We start from the raw sequence: 20123 nt of genomic DNA, 5'->3' as shown, positions 1-20123 counted from the left end.
GAACCTTAGATTCTGAAACCTAACAAACTATGCAGATTTAAGAAAAATTTACACATTAAGTACCATTTCTTATTTTAAAGTAAAAGTGTAATTTATAACTTTATCATTTTCTAGCTTCATAAAAATTAGGTTATGAAATAATTTATATGTATATATAAGACAGAAGGTTTGATCCTCACTTGAATAAAAACCATAACATGTCTAAAAGTTATGGGATTTTTCTTCTTTGTAAGCGAGAGGAGGGGAGACAGAGAGATGGATTCCTGCATGCACTCCACAGGGATCGACCTGGCAAGTCCCCTACTAGTGATGCTCTGCCCATCTATGGCTGTTGCTTGGCAACTGAGCTATTTTTAGCACCTGAAGCAGGAGGCTCCACCAGCCACCCTCAGTGCTGGGGCCAATTCGCTGGAACTAATCAAGCCATGGCTGTGGGAGGGGAACAGAGAGAGAGAGAGAGAGAGAGAGAGAGAAGGGGTAGGGGTAGGGGTAGGGGTAGGGGTGGAGAAGCAGATGGTTGCTTCTGTGTGTCCTGACCGGGAATCAAACCCAGGACATCCACATGATGGGCTGACACTCTACCACTGAGCCAACTGGCCAGGGCTGAAATTTTTCTTGAACAAAGCTGTTTCTTCTTTTAAGTACAAAATGACCCTGAGTAGTGTCTTCAGTAAATATGTCAATATTTCTTTTGTGATTAAGCTGTAATAAGCAAAATAAGTTTTAAAATATTTTTATTGTATAATCTGTAGGATTCTGAGGGTTAAAATGACTCTGTAGAGTTTGAAACATTTAATATGGTGGTAGAATATCTCAACTGACAAAAACATCAGATAATTTAGTTTCTTTCACCTGTATCTTTATACTAAAAATAAGTATTTACTAAATATTTACCATGGGCCAAGGACTGTACTAAGTCTCTAATTTTGTTATCTAAGTTGCAAAAATTCTAAAAGGTAGGTATTCAAATGCTTCTTTTAGAAATGAAGAATTCAGGCTCAGAGAGGTTAAGTAACATACCCAAGGGCACAGAGGAATGATGTAAAAAAACAGGACTTCAATTCAGGTAAAAAACCAACCTCTTAATAATCTTTTTCAAATACCATCTTCCCATTTCAGTCTCTCCCTCGTTCTTTTTCCTTCAGTCTACAAAAGCAGTCAAATCTCTGTAAGCTTAAAAAAGTCTTCCATTGTTATTTTTCAGGAACTTCTCATATTAATAGTAGAAACCCATGGCCACTTTGTTTTTATACCCACTACTCCAGTGGAAACTGTTTCCACTGTTACAGCTGGCTTCCAGATTGCCTAGTCCAATGGAGATCTTTCAGTTCTTGTCTCACTGAACCTCTGCTGAGCATTCTATCATCCTGAAATTTTTAGTCTTTGGCTTCTAACACCCTCATTCTAATCACTGATTCTCCCCCCTCCTTTCTGACCATTCTTTCATCTTCTTCATTGTCTCTGGTAAATGTTCAAATCTCCCAGGATTCAATCTTCAGCCCAGCATTCAACTTGGACAAGGTATCTCTGGGTAATCTCAGCCATTTTTACATTGTCCAACAACTTCTTCCTGGCTTCAGACCTGTGTGCACCTTACACAGCACTCAACACCTCTCCCTGTATTCTCCATTCCAGGCAGGGTTTCCATCACCTCCCAAGTCACCCAAACTAAAACTCTGACACTTGTCTTTGATTGCTTACTCTCCTTCACATTCTAGTCAATCACCATGATGCTCTGGCAATTTCACCTCCTTAACAGTTCAATACTATACTCTTTCTCCTCCATCCTCATTGTTCTCTTCCAGGTTTGAGTCTTCGTCCTTCCTTGTCTTCTATCGTGGCATCCTGAATGATCTCCCCATCTCCAAAATGTTCCTCTAAAGCTTACCCTCCACACAGCCACAGCTAAAGTGAATATTCAAGGGCCTGAATATCTCCTTCAGGCACTTCCAGGAAGATGAAGATCCTATGAACCCTCACTAGGCCCTTACACTCTTTGCTTCCTGCTTATGCCTTTGGTTGTATCTCTTATAGTTTACTGTCAGACACTTTAGTGCTCAATTCCAACACTGATCTCATCTAACCACCTTCCCAGCTCACCCAATCTTGGTCTTGGTTTCTTTTGTCTAGTTAATACCTAGGTAGTGTGTGCGGTTTTGCTCGACAGTATCTCCTCTAGGAATCTTCCTTCTCCTGAATTTAATGCCGCTTCTCTATAACCCCAAAATAGATTATACACAGTTATGTCCTTGCAATTTTTATATTTTAATTATTTGTTTCTGGATCTCCCTTCTTCACCAGTGAGCTCCAGATTCTGAAGCACTGTGCCTGGCACAGATTTTTTTGATAAATTAGTCTCCTTAAACTGGGAATTAAATGAATGACTGTGTTCATCACATCCTTTATCGCTTATGTGCCCTTCAACTAATGATTTAAGCAATTTGGGTCTCAGTGTCCTTATCTCTAAATGGGCTTGGTAATTTTGGCCAATCTTGTGACTGCATAAACCACAGGGGCAAAACATAAACAGTTCTTCTGAGCATTTATGAGGCAAAGCAGCCTACTTAGACAATAGTAGAAATAAAGTTGTCTTTACTGACGTGTGCTTCATAATTTCTTCTTTACCTCTTCAGTCTGTACTCTAAGTTTATGGTTTCACCCACGTTCTTTTAGAATAGATAATGCTACTTCAGACGCATTTAAAATCACTACAAATAGTAAACTGGCTTTTAAGAAAACATTTTAAAAATCACTGTTTACTCATTAGCTTTCAGGAATTGGTTAATAGCCAATTTGTGGAGAAAATACAGCTTATTTCAAGGCAGTATATCTAAATATTTGGAGGAGTTATTTAATTTCTCTGTTATCAACTCTGTTTTGGGTATCTTGCACATAATCCAGCTAACTGCATGCCTCAACGGAGGAAAGATTTTAGGGATTTTGTTTTACATCAAATAAACAAGTACTGTTGAGTATTCTATAGCAAATGGCCCACCCCAAATTTGTGATGTAGGTATTTTGCAATTTACTTCCTTTCATCTGGACCCATATGTTAATGTTATAGGCCTTATCTTACCACTAAGCTCCCACAGGAAGGGTCACTCCTGTCAGAGTGAGAGCACTTGCCTCACTGGGTTCCTGTCAGATCCACAGTGAATTGGGCAATTCACTCGGCCCTTGTCACTGCCAGTGCCACTTGCCACCTTCCAAAGGGGTCCAACACAGGAGTTGGCACCTACAGTGACATCCTTTTATAAGTCATTCCAGTGGAACGAAAAGAGTCTCTCCAAGATTTGTTGAGTTCTAAAATTTTACCTCTGGCAAGAATTATTGAAGACACCACTAAGACAAAAGAGACTGCCTTCTAATAGATATTGACATCATTACATAAACCTTTTATACAAGACACATTCCTAATCATTCTAATTCCATAGTTCTTGAATGTTGGATAATATGAAAATAATAGTAACTGAACAATTCTGTTGATTATATATATATTTAAATCATTTTCATGTACATAAATAGAAGCAACATTTGGAGTTCTTTACCTCAGAATAAAATAATAGTTATGATACATAAAACGACATTATATTACAGCAAAAACTGTGTTCAAACATTATTTACTTATCTGTTCTACATTTATGCAGAATATAAAGATCTGGAAAAATGTGAATAATAATGTCCCAAAGTCCAACTTCTTGCTATAATTCCAAAGAGAACTTACTGCACCTGCCCCAGGGAAAAATATTTATCATCATTTTGACTAATATAGTTAATTTGCCAAATTGTAAAAGACAGACTTCTGCTATACTTTCAGAGACAATTTAATTGCTACACGTTGAGACTATTAATCATACTTTCTTGCCCACTAAATCAAAGGGATGGAGACTGAGTTAGCAAAGAGCTGGTGAAGAGGAGAACCCCATGCGGCATAAACTGTTAAGAAAATCATGTTCTGCAATATGTCATTTGGTTTGTCCATAACGGTCCCCTTTGGTTACAACTATTAAAGCGTTCTTAGGCAGGCTACAAGATGGACAAAATCAGTGAGATTTCATTGTCCCTTTGAAGAAAAAACAGTAACTTATATCCTTGAAAAACAAAATGGGAAGAAAAAATATAATGCTTACTTTCTGTTTCTTTTCCGGACTCGGCTGTAGGCTTCTAAACCTTCTGTTAGTGTCTTCAAGTTCTCGGGCTCCACCTGAGTGAAGGTATGAAGACCAAACCACATTACCCAGACCTGCAATTGTTAACACTGTTTTCTCTTTCCTGCTGTACAGGCAGGTTCTGCACGGGGGGAGGGGGGCTTACAACTTGCACTGCCCTGTCAAATGTCCTGTCCTCGCTCAAGCAGAGGTTGTGTTCACCGCGCCAGGCTGCAAACATCAATGGAAACGAAAGACTGTGTTTGGCTTTTCAATTGTCAATATTTTGAAAATAGTGTTTTAAAAACAAAACTTGGAATCTAAGTAACCTTTGATTTGCAAAACCATAAAAATCAGAGACTCTGGTTGCATTCTTCACCGCCTGCTCTTCAGAAACTGCAAATCTGTTTTTCCACCACCAGGGGAGGACGGAGCAGTGGTTAGTGAAGGAGACGTGCCTGGAAGCTGAGAGTGAAGAGTGAATTTGACTTCCTAGAGTGAGTAAAACACTTAAATTTTCTGAGCCTCAGTTTCCTCCTCTTTAAAATGAGGACAATAATACCTACCTTCCTGCTAGAATTGATGAGAATTAAAATGTAACAAGTCACATTGAACATTTAGCCAAGCATAGAGCAGCTATTACTAGCTAATACGTGTTAGGGAGGCCACCCCCGATCCTTACTGATGTGGGAATAGGGTGTAGCTGTGCCTTATGGGCAGGTCCTCTCCCATCCTGCTCATCACTCTTGGCCTGTGCCACCAAATGGTAGCTGGGGACCTCTGCCACTCTTGCAGCCTTTGTCAGTCACCCCCAGTGATCTCTATCTTGGTTCTTGAAGCCACCTCCCCAAAGATAAACAATAAATAAGAAAGCTAGTATGTAACCTGTGAATAAAAACACCTTTAGAAATACACTGCTATTTTTATCAATCTTAAAAAGAAAAAACCAAGTAAGAACAGTGTCACTTGTATAAACACAACTTCAAGGCAAATGTCCTGGCCATCACTAAGCTACTCTTATATAAAAAAATTTCCTTCGCCCCTACGCTACTCTTACACTAAAACATTTCCCCCATCTCTACGATACTCTTATATAAAAATTTAGAGGTTGACAAAATGCCTCCTGGGTAAGAAAGTAAACACTACTAAGCAAGAATATTGTTATTAATTATTCTGTTTAAATCTTCCTGACTCATAGATATTATTTATAAATGTTTTTTTCTTTGACCCCCTCAAATTTAGTGCACAGTAATGATTAACAAAGTGTTTCCACTGTCAAGTCTGAAAACAAGCATTTCTAATTATTGAGTGAAAAACACTGCCAAATACTGAAAACATTTTCTTTCAGTGATTTTTGTATTTTGTCTTCAAGGATCCAAATATCTTATACAAGTTCATTGGGGATAATCAATCTATTGTGTGCCAGAAAAAAGAGACAACTTTGTTCCAATAACACTTCACAGGATCTATGAAGAAAATGTCTTATCAGGTTGACTGGAAAAGCTTAAGTAAGATGAATACATCCATGCATAGTCTGGAAAAAAAGTGCCTAGACACGTTTTCACATTTCATGTTAGACGTGAGGTTCCATCTTGTATGCATTCACACAAAGAGAATATGAAAGATACTTCACACACTACATTTGTGTAATTTATAGCTAATTCTATTTATATTTAAATGGCCTTCTTTACGGCAGGAAGGAAGCTCCTGTAAAGAAACTTCTATTAGACACACACTGGTGTAGGGAGCGATCGCAGAAAGAGTGGATGGGTGCAGGCCACATCTTGTAAACGAGATCTACAGAAAAACAAAGCAAGGCACCAAGTGAAAACTTTCCCTAGTAAGCTTAATGAAAAGAACAACTAAGGTCAAACTATTTCTTTTTAATCTTCAATTTTTAATTTTAATTAAATAAGGAAGAAAGAGCAGTAAAAACATTTCCTGTGCATTTATATGTAAAAGTCACTGGTTTATTATTTAATCTGGTAATACTGAAAATATTTAATCTGGTAATACTGAACACCAGTATTGTTTTTGTCACTTTACAGGTGGGACTCAGGAGTTTAAGTAACATGGCCAGCACTGCAACTCACATCTGTCCCCAAAGCACTCAACCTCTCTTTGCCATACCAAGTCCAATACATTAAGATATAGTCCTTTTATATACATTATACACATATACATAATATATAGATATACATATATGTATATATGTATACATACATATATACTAAAAAAATTAAGTCAAATTAATTATTTTAAATCAAATTATATTTTCACAGAAATTTAAATAACACTTGCCCAAATTTGTTTTCAATTTTTTTACTGTGCTTAGATGATTATATGATTTTTCTAAACTAATTCTCTACAATATATTTTATTTTATTTTATTTTTTTCCTTCTTTTCCAAGTGAGAGGAGAAGAGATAGAGATAGACTCTCACATGCACCCCAACTCGGCTCTACCTGGCAACCCCGTCTGGGGCTGAAGCTCTGCCCATCTAGCTCACAACTGAGCTATTTTTAGTGCCTGCAATGGAGGCTCCATGGAGCCATCCTCAGCACCTGGAGCCAATGTGCTTGAACCAATCGAGCCATGGCTGCTGGAGGAAGAGAGATAGAGCGAAAGAGAGAGAGAGAGAAGGGAGAGGAAGGCAGTGGAGAAGCAGATGGTCACTTCTCCTGTGTGCCCTGACCTGGAATAGAACCCAGGACATCCAGACACCAGGCCAACACTCTACCAATGAGCCAACTGGCCAGGGCCTGAATTCTTAATTTAATTTTGTTTGTAAGGCTTGCAGGTACACTTACAACAAACTGTACTGTTTCTAAAGGAATCAATGAACTTGAGAGAGAAGAAATGATGGTGCTTTCCAAAACTAACTAAAAATAAGATACAAAAAAATAAAAAAAATAAAAATAAGATACACCTGTCTGTGTATTTCTGATGTACCAGGAACATACATTTCCAGAAGTAAATGTCTAGTTTATTTTGTTTTAAGAAAATTTAATAGAATTTTAGTACTCTACCATATTGTGAAATATAATACATGAAGAGTATGTGTTGTTTCTGGGAGAAAATTCATACTCTTACACCATATTCAAAAAGCTCTTTAAATATAACACCCACCCCAAATGGTATCAGAGAAGAAAAAAATAAATTCAATTTCTAGTCACATAGAAATCATATTTAATAATTTAATATATAAACTCCCCCATAAATTAAAAGGTTAACTAATAAATGAAGAAAATACTGGAAGTCAAATACATATATACACACATATACTATATATATATACACATCTATATACATACATATGTATATATGTTTTATATATGTATATATATATAAAACACTAAAAAGGTTAAACATACACTTTTTAATAAAACTTACACTAAAGGAGCATGGATTTAAGATACAATACCTTACTCTGTAATTATAATCTTATATTCCTGTACATTCACAAGCCAGGAGTTCCATAAATTGTTTAATTCCTATCTTGGTGAGAAACTAGGGGAGAGCTTTCTAATACGTCTTTACACATAATCCGTTCACATAGTCTCATTCTAGTAATGATGATGCTATAGTAAAGGTCGTCATGACACCTGTACAAATGTCACTTAAGAATTAAAAAAAAGATACCCATGATTTATATGTATTTATAATCCACATATTACATGTATAAATATACACATATGTTGAATATATTTTTACTCCTACATCCCTCCTCTCACTTATTAAAATTTTTTAGCTATAACAATTCTTTGACACAAATAATTCTATAGCCTGTTCAATAAGGTGAGAAACATATCCATAAAGCCAAGCATTATTCTAGGGTGGAGGTTTAAGAATTTCCTGAACAGTCTAAATCTCTGGTTGCTTCTTTTCATTCACAAGGCACATATTAAACATTTGGTAATTTAATTAAGTTTGGTCTGGCATCAGCAGGTAGTGTATCTCAGGAGTAACTTAAAGTCTGTGACAAAGGGAGATACAATCTTTCTAGATAGCCAAGCTGACCCTCTGAAAATAAGCTGTAGTAGAACCACGGGAACAGCAGGTAAGACACAGAGAAGATGGCCATCTGCAAGCCAAGCCGAGAGGTTTCCTAAAGAATCAACACTGCTGACATCTTCATGTGAGACTTGTAGTCTTCAGAGCTGTGAGAAAATAAATATCTATTGTTTGAGCACTGTTCTCACCCCCAAACTGAGAGGTAGTATATATTAGAAGAACCTGGGAGATGACGTCAGAGTAATGGCGGGGTAGGAAGCGATACCGATAAATCTCCCCCAAACCTCAACAAGATCTTCAACCAGAAACAGAAAAACCTATCCTTGGAGCCTCCAGATGTTTCGCAATACACCCAAAGGTATGATCGAGTGAAAAATTGGCTAAATATATAACCAAACCCCGAAGGAAATAGGGAGTAAGAAATGCTCCGCCTTCCTCACTAACCTAAACAGGGCGGTTTTCACTGGAAACTGAGAATATAGAAACTAAGGCGGGCAAAGGGGGTGAATAGATCCAGGCCGCGGCACAAACGGCCGAACCAGGCTGTAGCACGGAGATCCAAGCCGAGGAAAAACTGTTCCTGTGACAACCCGGGCAATACAGCTAACACTCGCGCCAAACCCAGACAAAGAAAGACAAGCGGGGCAGCCATTTTACCCTATCTACTGGTCGGCGCGCGCAGATAGTGGGCGAGAGATTCCTTCCAAAGCCTCGGGAGGGTGCGCCCGTGTTACCCCACAGAGAGGCAGAGTCAGAGGCCTTTGTGTGGGCCGAAAGCCTCCGGGCCACTCCAGCGCCCTGGGAGAGCCACACACGGGGAGGGAGCGAGAACTAATTCCAACACTGGAACTTTTCCGTACGGGTGGGAGGTTTCACTCAGAGGGCAAGACTCCAGCCTCACATCCTGGTCTGTGCGCATGGAGAGTGGGCAGGAGACTCCTCCCAGCACCTCAGGAGTGGGAGCCCGTGTTGTCCCACGGAGGGGCAGAGTCGGGGGCCTTTGTGTGGGCCGAGGGCAGAGTCTCAGGCCACCCCAGCGCCTTGAGAAAGCCGCACACCTGGATGGAGCGAGAGCCAATTCCAACGCTGGAACTTTTCAGTGCGGGTGGAGGGTTTCACTCAGAGGGCGAGACTTCCGGTCTAACATCCTGGTCTGCGCACGCAGATAGTGAACGAAGAGTTTCCTCCAAGCGCCCGGGAGTGGGTGCCTGCCCGTGTTACCGGACAGAGTGGCAGAGCCAGAGGTCTTTGAGTGAGTGGAAGCCCCGGCTGATTATGCTAGTGGCTCTGACTGACTGAGCCTTACCCAGAGCCCTGTGCTGAGTGGGAATAGAGTGGGGAGTTGCCAGCTCTTTGAGCCTCTTACTATCCAGGCAGAGGCAGCAGCAACCCTATAGCTGGATTCTCAGGCTACTAATTGAGGAAGGAAAGACTAGGAGAGAGGCTCCAGGAACACGGACTCTCTCACTGGCGGAGCCTATAAATGCTAATGAGCCTCGACTGCCAACGAGACTGAAGCACAATACATGACATCGCCATAGAGACTTATCAACTGCAAACCTCTACCTGAGCGTGCCAAAGGGGCAGAACCCGGGGTACAGAGTCACCGACCAGGAAGAGGGAGAGAAAAGAAAAAGCAAGAAGATAACCTCTAAAAATCAGAATAATCCTCAGACTTTATAACCTATCCCATTTTATTATATTTGTTCATTTGTTTCTCTTATCTTCATCTTTGATTTTTATTTCCCCTCCTCCAATTTGGTCGTTTAACTCTCTGCTGGTCTTACTCTCTCCTCTCCTTGAACTACACTACCCATAAGTGTTACATCTCCCATTATCTTTTCTTTCCTCTTCCTTTCTCTCTATGAGGGTTGCACTCCAAAATCCTTAACTCTCTCTCTCTCTCTCCTCTTTTTTCTTTTTACTTCTTTTAGTGGTTCCCTCTTTTTTTCTCTCTCTCTCTCTCTTTCTTTTCTCCCTCTATATTAGTTTCTTCCTAATTCCTTTACATCTCCTCTCATTCAAACCTCAATAACGAACAAATTATTTTATCTGGGACTCAAACTTATGTTTGTGGCATTTTGGGGGTTTTTTACTTCACCTTTTTAACTCACTAGCAGTGCTCCCATCCCTGGCTCTCCATTTTATCAAGCTCTTGTTCCACTAAATACAATAGTAATTTTTTAATTTATCCCCCCATTTTCCTGTTTCCCTCTTACTCCTCTCATCATAACTCTTAGTCAACCAACACCTAAACGCAAATCATTTTATTCTTGATCCAAATTTTTTCATTATTTGCTTTTTGTGGGTCCATACCCCCCTTTTCATTTCTTATTTTATTATTTTTTTTCTTGCCCCTTTATTACTTTTCCCCAATTCAGGCCCTCCATTATAGGCATTATTTGTTCTATTAAATACAATATAATTCACAGTTCACCACAAGATTTTCTCAAGAAAGAGGGGAGAGGAGAGGAGAGGAAAAAAGGAGGGGGGGGGAATAATTTCCTTTTTTAAAATTTTTATTTTATTTTATTTTTCTTTATTTCATTATTAATTTAAAAAAAACAACTTTTTTCGATTTTTTATTTTTTTAACTTTTTATTTTTTATTAAATCTCATTAATACCATCAACAAAACCACCCTCAGATGCCATTAAGGAAGAGAAAATCAAATATCATGGATACAAAAGAAAGAGAGATAACACAGATAGATGAGGAAAAATCTATGGAGAAAAAATTTAATATATTGGAAACCTTGGAGTTAAATGACAGAGAATTCAAGATAGAAATCCTAAAAATACTCAGAGATATACAAGAAAACACAGAAAGGCAATTTAGGGAGCTCAGAAAACAACTCAATGAACACAAAGAATATATGTCCAAGGAAATTGAAACTATAAAAACAAATCAAACAGAGATGAAAAACTCAATTCACGAGCTGAAAAACGAGGTAACAAGCTTGGCTAATAGAACAGGCCAGATAGAAGAGAGGATTAGTGAAATAGAAGACAAGCAACTTGAGGCACAACAGAGAGAGGAAGAAAGAGACTCAAAAATTAAAAAAAATGAGATAGCCCTACAAGAATTATCTGACTCCATCAGAAAGAATAACATAAGAATAATAGGTATATCAGAGGGAGAAGAGAGAGAAAATGGAATGGAGAACATACTCAAACAAATAATAGATGAGAACTTCCCAAGCCTGTGGAAAGAACTAAAGCCTCAAATTCATGAAGCAAACAGAACTCCGAGTTTTCTTAACCCCAACAAACCTACTCCAAGGCACATCATAATGAAATTGGCACAAACCAACAGCAAAGAAAAAATTCTCAAGGCAGCCAGGGAAAAGAAGAATACAACATATAAAGGAAGGCCCATTAGATTATCATCAGATTTCTCAGCAGAAACTCTACAAGCTAGAAGAGAGTGGACCCCAATATTTAAAGTCCTGAAAGAGAGGAACTTTCAGCCACGAATACTATACCCATCAAAGCTATCCTTCAAATATGAAGGAGAAATAAAAACATTCACAGATACAGAAAAGATGAGGGAATTTATCATCAGAAAACCCCCACTCCAGGAATTACCAAAGGGGGTTCTCCAATCAGATACAAAGAAAAAAAACAAACAAAAAAAAACAAAGCCACAAGTAAAAGCTCCAAGAAGAACACAATAAAACCAAATTTAAACTGTGACAACAACAAAAAGAAAGGGGGGAGAGGATAGAGATTAACAGTAGCAAAGGACGATGGAGTGCAAAAGTACTCACAAAATAGTGCGCTACAATGAACAGGGTAGGAACCCTTTTCATTACTTAAAAGTAACCACCATTGAAAAAACCACCACATGAGATAAAAAAGATAGCAACAGTGGAAAGATGTATGGAATACAACCAAATAAAAACAAAAGATAGAAAAACGAAAGAGAAGGATCAAACAAGACACAAAACTAACAGAAAGCAATCTATAAAATGGCAATAGGGAACTCACAAGTGTCAATAATTACACTAAATGTAAATGGATTAAACTCACCAATAAAAAGACACAGAGTAGCAGAATGGATTAAAAAAGAAAATCCAACTGTATGCTGCCTACAGGAAACTCATCTAAGTAACAAGGATAAAAACAAATTCAAAGTGAAAGGCTGGAAAAAAATACTCCAAGAAAATAACATCCAAAAAAAAGCAGGCGTAGCAATACTCATATCTGATAATGCTGACTACAAGACAACAAAAGTACTCAGAGACAAAAATGGCCATTTCATAATGGCTAAGGGGACACTGAATCAAGAAGACATAACAATTCTTAATATATATGCACCAAACCAAGGAGCACCAAAATATATGACAGCTACTTATTGACCTTAAAACAAAAACTAACAAAAATACAATCATACTTGGAGACCTCAATACACCGCTGACGGTTCTAGATCGGTCATCCAAACAGAGAATCAACAAAGATATAGTGGCCTTAAACAAAACACTAGAGCACCTGGATATAATAGACATCTACAGGACATTTCATCCCAAAGTGACTGAGTATACATTTTTCTCCGGTGTACATGGATCATTCTCAAAGATTGACCATATATTGGGCCACAAAAACAACATCAGCAAATTCAGAAAAATCGAAGTTGTACCAAGCATATTTTCTGATCATAAAGCCTTGAAACTAGAATTCAACTACAAAAAGGAGGAAAAAAATCCCACAAAAATGTGGAAACTAAACAACATACTTTTAAAAAATGAATGGGTCAAAGAAGAAATAAGTGCAGAGATCAAAAGATATATACAGACAAATGAAAATGACAATACGACATATCAGAATCTATGGGATGCAGCAAAAGCAGTGATAAGAGGGAAGTTCATATCACTTTCGGCATATATGAACAAACAAGAGAGAGCCCAAGTGAACCACTTAACTTCACACCTTAAGGAACTAGAAAAAGAAGAACAAAGACAACCCAAAACCAGGCAAAGAAAGGAGATAATAAAAATCAGAGCAGAAATAAATGAAATAGAGAACAGTAAAACTATAGAAAAAATTAATAGAACAAAGAGCTGGTTCTTTGAAAAGATCAATAAAATTGACAAACCCTTGGCAAGACTTACCAAGGAAAAAAGAGAAAGCACTCATATAAACAAAATCCAAAATGAAAGAGGAGAAATCACCACGGACACCGTAGATATACAAAGAATTATTGTAGAATACTATGAAAAACTTTATGCCACTAAATTCAACAACCTAGAAGAAATGGATAAATTCCTAGAACAATACAACCTTCCTAGACTGAGTCAAGAAGAAGCAGAAAGCCTAAACAGACCTATTAGTAGAGAAGAAATAGAAAAAACCATTAAAAACCTCCCCAAAAATAAAAGTCCAGGCCCTGACGGCTATACTAGCGAATTTCATCAAACATTCAAAGAAGACTTGGTTCCTATTCTACTGAAAGTCTTCCAAAAAATTGAAGAAGAAGCAATACTTCCAAACACATTTTATGAGGCCAACATAACCCTCATACCAAAACCAGGCAAGGATGGCACAAAAAAAGAAAACTACAGACCAATATCTCTAATGAATACAGATGCTAAAATACTAAACAAAATACTAGCAAATCGAATACAACAACATATTAAAAAAATAATACATCATGATCAAGTGGGATTCATCCCAGAATCTCAAGGATGGTTCAACATACGTAAAACAGTTAACGTAATACACCATATCAACAAAACAAAGAACAAAAACCACATGATCTTATCAATAGACGCAGAAAAGGCTTTCGATAAAATACAACACAATTTTATGTTTAAGACTCTCAACAAAATGGGTATAGAAGGAAAATATCTCAACATGATAAAGGCCATATATGATAAACCATCAGCTAACATCATATTAAATGGCACTAAACTGAAGACTTTTCCCCTTAAATCAGGAACAAGACAGGGTTGTCCACTCTCTCCACTCTTATTTAATGTGGTACTAGAGGTTCTAGCCAGAGCAATCAGACAAGACAAAGAAATAAAAGGCATCCATATTGGAAAAGAAGAAGTAAAGGTATCACTTTTTGCAGATGATATGATCCTATACACCGAAAACCCCAAAGAATCCACAAAAAGACTACTAGAAACAATAAGCCAATACAGTAAGGTCGCAGGATACAAAATTAACATACAGAAGTCAATAGCCTTTCTATATGCCAACAATGAAACAACTGAGAATGAACTCATAAGAATAATCCCCTTCACATTTGCAACAAAAAAAATAAAATACTTAGGAATAAACATAACAAAGAATGTAAAGGACTTATATAATGAAAACTATAAACCATTGTTAAGAGAAATTGAGAAAGATATAATGAGTTGGAAGAATATTCCTTGTTCTTGGTTAGGAAGAATAAATATAATCAAAATGACCATATTACTCAAAGCAATATACAAATTTAATGCAATTCCCATCAAAATTCCAATGACATTTTTTAAAGAAATAGAGCAAAAAATCATCAGATTTATATGGAACTATAAAAAACCCAGAATAGCCAAAGCAATCCTAAAGAAAAAGAATGAAGCTGGGGGCATTACAATACCTGACTTCAAACTCTATTATAGGGCCACGACAATCAAAACAGCATGGTATTGGCATAAAAATAGACACTCAGACCAATGGAACAGAATAGAAAGTCCAGAAATAAAACCACATATATATAGTCAAATAATTTTTGATAAAGGGGCCAAGAACATACAATGGAGAAAAGAAAGCCTCTTCAATAAATGGTGCTGGGAAAACTGGAAAGCCACATGCAAAAAATGAAACTGGACTACAGTTTGTCCCCCTGTACTAAAATTAACTCAAAATGGATCAAAGATCTAAACATAAGACCTGAAACAATTAAATACATAGAAGAAGACATACGTACTAAACTCATGGACCTGGGTTTTAAAGAGCATTTTATGAATTTGACTCCAAAGGCAAGAGAAGTGAAGGCAAAAATTAATGAATGGGACTACATCAGACTAAGAAGTTTTTGCTCAGTGAGAGAAACTGATAACAAAATAAACAGAAAGCCAACTAAATGGGAAATGATATTTTCAAACAATAGCTCAGATAAGGGCTTAATATCCAAAATATACAAAGAACTCATAAAACTCAACAACAAACAAACAAACAATCCAATAAAAAAATGGGAAGAGGACATGAACAGACACTTCTCCCAGGAAGAAGTACAAATGGCCAACAGATATATGAAAAGATGCTCATCTTCTTTAGTTATTAGAGAAATGCAAATCAAAACTGCAATGAGATACTACCTCACACCTGTTAGATTAGCTATTATTAACAAGACAGGTAATAGCAAATGTTGGAGAGGCTGTGGAGAAAAAGGAACCCTCATACACTGTTGGTGGGAATGTAAAGTAGTACAACCATTATGGAAAAAAGTATGGTGGTTCCTCAAAAAAACTGAAAATAGAACTACCTTATGACCCAGCAATCCCTCTACTGGGTATATACCCGAAAAACTCAGAAACATTGATACGTAAAGACACATGCAGCCCCATGTTCATTGCAGCATTGTTCACAGTGGCCAGGACATGGAAACAACCAAAAAGCCCGTCAATAGACGACTGGATAAAGAAGATGTGGCACATATACACTATGGAATACTACTCAGCCATAAGAAATGATGACATCGGATCATTTATAGCAAAATGGTGGGATCTTGATAACATTATACGAAGTGAAATAAGTAAATCAGAAAAAACCAGGAACTGCATTATTCCATACGTAGGTGGGACATAAAAGTGAAACTAAGAGACATTGATAAGAGTGTGGTGGTTACGGGGGGAAGGGGGAAAGGGAGAGGGAAAGGGGGAGGGGGAGGGGCACAAAGAAAACTAGATAGAAGGTGACAGAGGACAATCTGACTTTGGGTGATGGGTATGCAACATAATTGAAAGACAAGATAACCTGGACTTGTTGATCTTTGAATATATGTAACCTGATTTATTGATGTCACCCCATTAAAAAAATAAAATTATAATTAAAAAAAAAAAAAGAAGAACCTGGATCAAAGATCCTAGAGGATCCTAGATCACTTCTGAATAGAGCCAGTTGACTAGAAAAGATGTTAACATTCCCTGCAGGCTTTAATCCTGGCAACAGGATTATATCTCTTGGTGATTACTTTGCAGATTCTTAGTGCTGAGGCAAAGCTGTCACACAGAGGTCAAAGGGCAGAGCACAATTCACATCACAGATTTCATAACAGAGGTAAGACAGCTGGCTTCCAGTTCCCCCTTTCATTCTTCACTTCCCCATCCCATTTCTACAATCACTAGCGACCATTAGGGGAATGGTATCATGCCGAATACTAAACTTAAGAGTTAGGAGATGAGGGCTCTACTGCTGATAATTTGTGTCTGTAAGGAGTGCCTATTCTCTGAGGTTCAGTTCTCTCATCTGTAAAATGGGGATAATTGTGCACATTTTTATGGGTCAGTGAAAGAATCTAAAAAGACAATAAACATAAAAGTGCTTTAAAAACAACAAAGCAGTTTTTCCCAAAGTGTCACAGGTGGCATGTGAAATCATTTTAGGTAAAACATGGACAGACCTTTAAATATTTAAAATAATTATGCAGTCATATAAATTTATATTAAAAAATACAAAAACCTCCTGACCAGGCCGTGGCGCAGTGGATAGAGCATTGAACTGGGATGCAGAGTACCCAGGTTCGAAACCCAGAGGTTGTAGGTTTAAGCGCAGGCTCACCTGATTGAGGGTGGGGTCACTGGCTTGAAAATGGGATCATAGACATGACCCCATTGCTGCTGGCTTGAGCCCAAAAGTCGCTGGCTTGAAGCCCAAGGTTGCTGGCTTGAGCCAAAGGTCACTGGCTTGAGCAAGGAGTCACTTGCTCTGCTGTAGCCCCCCAGTCAAGGCACATATAAGGAAGCAATCATTGAAAAACCAAGGTACCACCATATACACTATGGAATACTACTCAGCCATAAGAAATGATGACATCGGATCATTTACAGCAAAATGGTGGGATCTTGATAACATTATACAAAGTGAAATAAGTAAATCAGAAAAAACCAGGAACTGCATTATTCCATATGTAGGGGGGATATAAAAGCGAGACTAAGAGACATTGATAAGAATGTGGTGGTTAAGGGGGGTGGGGGAGAGGGAGAGGGAAAGGGGGAGGGGGAGGGGCACAAAGAAAACTAGATAGAAGGTGATAGAGGACAATCTGACTTTGGGTGATGGGTATGCAACATAATTGAATGACAAGATAACCTGGACATGTTTTCTTTGAATATATGTACCCTGATTTATTGATGTCACCCCATTAAAAAAATAAAATAAAATAAATAAAATAAAAAAGAAAAACCAAGGTGCCACAATGAAGAATTGATGCTTCTCATATCTCTCCCTTCCTGTCTGTCTGTCCCTATCTGTCCCTCTCTCTTGACTCTCTGTCAAAATAAAAATTAAAAAATACAAAAACCATTTTACCTATGATTTCACATATATTGTAATTTAGAAGAAGATTGAAGAAGCTATTTCAAAAGTAGCTTGAGGCCCTGTCAGGATGGTTCAATGGATAGAATGTCATCTGGTACACCAAGGTCGTGGGCTTAATCCCTGGTCAGGGCACACATGAGAAACAACAATAAGTGAACAACTAAAGGGAACAACTAAGTGAAACAAGTTGATGCTTCTCTCTCTCTTCCTCTCCCTTTTTCAAATCAAAGGAAACATTATTTAAAAAGGGGCTTGAGCTGGACCTGTGGTGGCACAATGGATAGACTGTTGACCTGGAACACTGAGGTCACCACTTCGAAAACCTGGGTTTGCCCTGTCAAGGCACATGTAACAAGCAGTCAACGAACAGCTAGAAAGTGAAGCAACTATGAGTAGATACTTCTCACTCCCCACTCTTCTCTCTCCTTTCTGTAAAGTCAATAAATAAACTCTAAAAAATAAAAAATAGCTTGAATAGTGCCTAGTAAATAATATGTTCAAAAATTATTTGAATGAATTGTTGAATGAATAAATTATTGTTGAATGAATAAATAAGTAAATGAATTTAAAGAAAAATTTTAATTAAGTAATAGTACAGTTAACACACCACTTTAGCTAAATTCTGGGAAATACAGCTCTGAAGAATAAAGTGAACAGGAGGCATTTCTTAGGTTCATTATTGTCAAACATTTGTAAAATAGTAAATTAAAAAAAAACTTCAAGCTGAAAAACTCCTGCTAACTTAAGTGCATCACATCAATGTTTTAAAAGAATGTGAATTGATGATAAATAAATAATTTGGGGTAAAATATTAACTGACCTGTGACAGAATGAACCTAATTTTCCAACAATAATACAGTGGAACTCAGGAATATATCACTAAAGTAAATCTCAATTTTTTCCCAATGAACTGACCGAATCCACGTTAATACTAATTTAGTGTGCTTCCTTTCCTCCTCACTTTGGACCGCAGTTATCTCTGAGTACTTGAGAACTACACTACGCGACTAGAGTAGATCTATTCTAAATGTGACAGCAAATTTCATATCGATCCACAACATATAAACAGATGACATGTTTTGGGGAATCTCAAATATCGAAAGAAACATAAAATCTTAGGTAACAGAAGCCTGTATTTGCCTCAGACATGAGATTGCATTTGCAACTATCTATATGAAATCTGCACGCATGAGCTCAAGAACTCTGTGCCGAGTCTCAATCATCTGGGAATGGAGATTGGCCTCCTTCCCTCTTGGAACTTGCTCAGGAAAAAAAAAAAGTTCACAATATTCCACAGCTCCTTAGAGCAAAGCTTACAGTCTTACCTAAGCTTTTGACTCAGTTTAGTCTTTTTCCTAATCGTCACATTTCCAATCTTATCTAGTTCCTCATTTTTATTATCTCTCAAATTTTGTTAGGGCAATGACTTTCTTAGCTTAGATCTTTTCTTGCTTATCATTTGCCAAAATCTGTTTTGCTTCCTTTTCAAGAAGATTCTGTTGCTACAGAGCCCTGATTGGCCCTGCTGCCCCACCAGCCAGAATGTAGCCCAAAGATGATGGATATGGATTCTGTACAGAGAAGAGGATTCATTTCCAACAAAGGTTAAGAAAATATATAAGGTGAAGGGAATACACAAAGGACAATTTCAACAGAGAATTATAGCACCAATCAATACAAATGGTTCATAGTGATAATCAAGCACAGAAAAAATGTTCTTGGAAAATAAAATATGTAAACATCACAGGAGAGCACACCTCCCAAATTCAGTCCCAAGGCTCAGTTTCTTTAGTCATATGTTCCCCGAATGTGATGGTGGGCTGTCTCTGGTTTTGCTCCACACTGTCAAAACGTGAGTGCACGGGGGGCTGCACTGACATACAGAAAGTGTGCTGCCCCAAAGCAGTTCTGTTGTGATTTTAATAATGATGAATTTTGTCTGTTTTGAATGACTATTTAGAGAACTATTTTTATCTCTGCCTGCCAAATATAACTGTGTAGAAAAAGCCACAGTGTGAGTTTAGAGAAAGAATGCTCCAATCCACTGCTTTGAAATACCTGGTCTTCATTCATTCAGGTGGTTGAACTAAAATGTAGAACTTTTCTAGGTAATCAGATGTCTCTACCTGTCCAACAACAACAAATGTTTCATTGAAAAGAAACATTTTGGTGCCCATCTAAAAATAAATCCTTTCCTAAATTTGGCTCCAGTCAGAACACATATTGAATGTTAGAGCAATGAAATGTGAAGCCAACGAGACAGTGTTCAAAAAGAGTAACAATGATCTAATCAGAAAACAAGAATTTTATTTTTTGCTTATTTAAAAAAGAAAAGAGAATCTTCCCTTTAGTCCAGTTAATGTAAGATCAAAGATGAGAGAACATATTTTTTCTGTTTAAATTATTATTGAAATAAGTGAAAAAAGATCATTGTA

The 20123-nt window shown here is 37.5% G+C and overlaps 1 protein-coding gene across 14 annotated transcripts in view; it reads right to left on the bottom strand.

Annotated features, from left to right (window-relative positions):
- MBD5 (methyl-CpG binding domain protein 5) overlaps nucleotides 1-20123 on the bottom strand; it is a 512364-nt gene that overhangs the window by 10357 nt on the left and 481884 nt on the right. For all 14 annotated transcript variants that reach the window (XM_066346280.1, XM_066346282.1, XM_066346272.1 and 11 more), the window contains one exon: nucleotides 4131-4204. In XM_066346280.1, the coding sequence (XP_066202377.1) occupies nucleotides 4131-4204 (74 nt within the window). The remainder of the gene's footprint in view (nucleotides 1-4130; nucleotides 4205-20123) is intronic.

This window comes from Saccopteryx leptura, chromosome 7, assembly GCF_036850995.1.
Source record: "Saccopteryx leptura isolate mSacLep1 chromosome 7, mSacLep1_pri_phased_curated, whole genome shotgun sequence".
In the NCBI taxonomy this organism is placed as follows: Eukaryota; Metazoa; Chordata; class Mammalia; order Chiroptera; family Emballonuridae; genus Saccopteryx; species Saccopteryx leptura.
The sequence above is the reverse complement of the archived record's forward strand: the minus strand, read 5'-3'. Positions and strand labels throughout refer to the sequence as shown.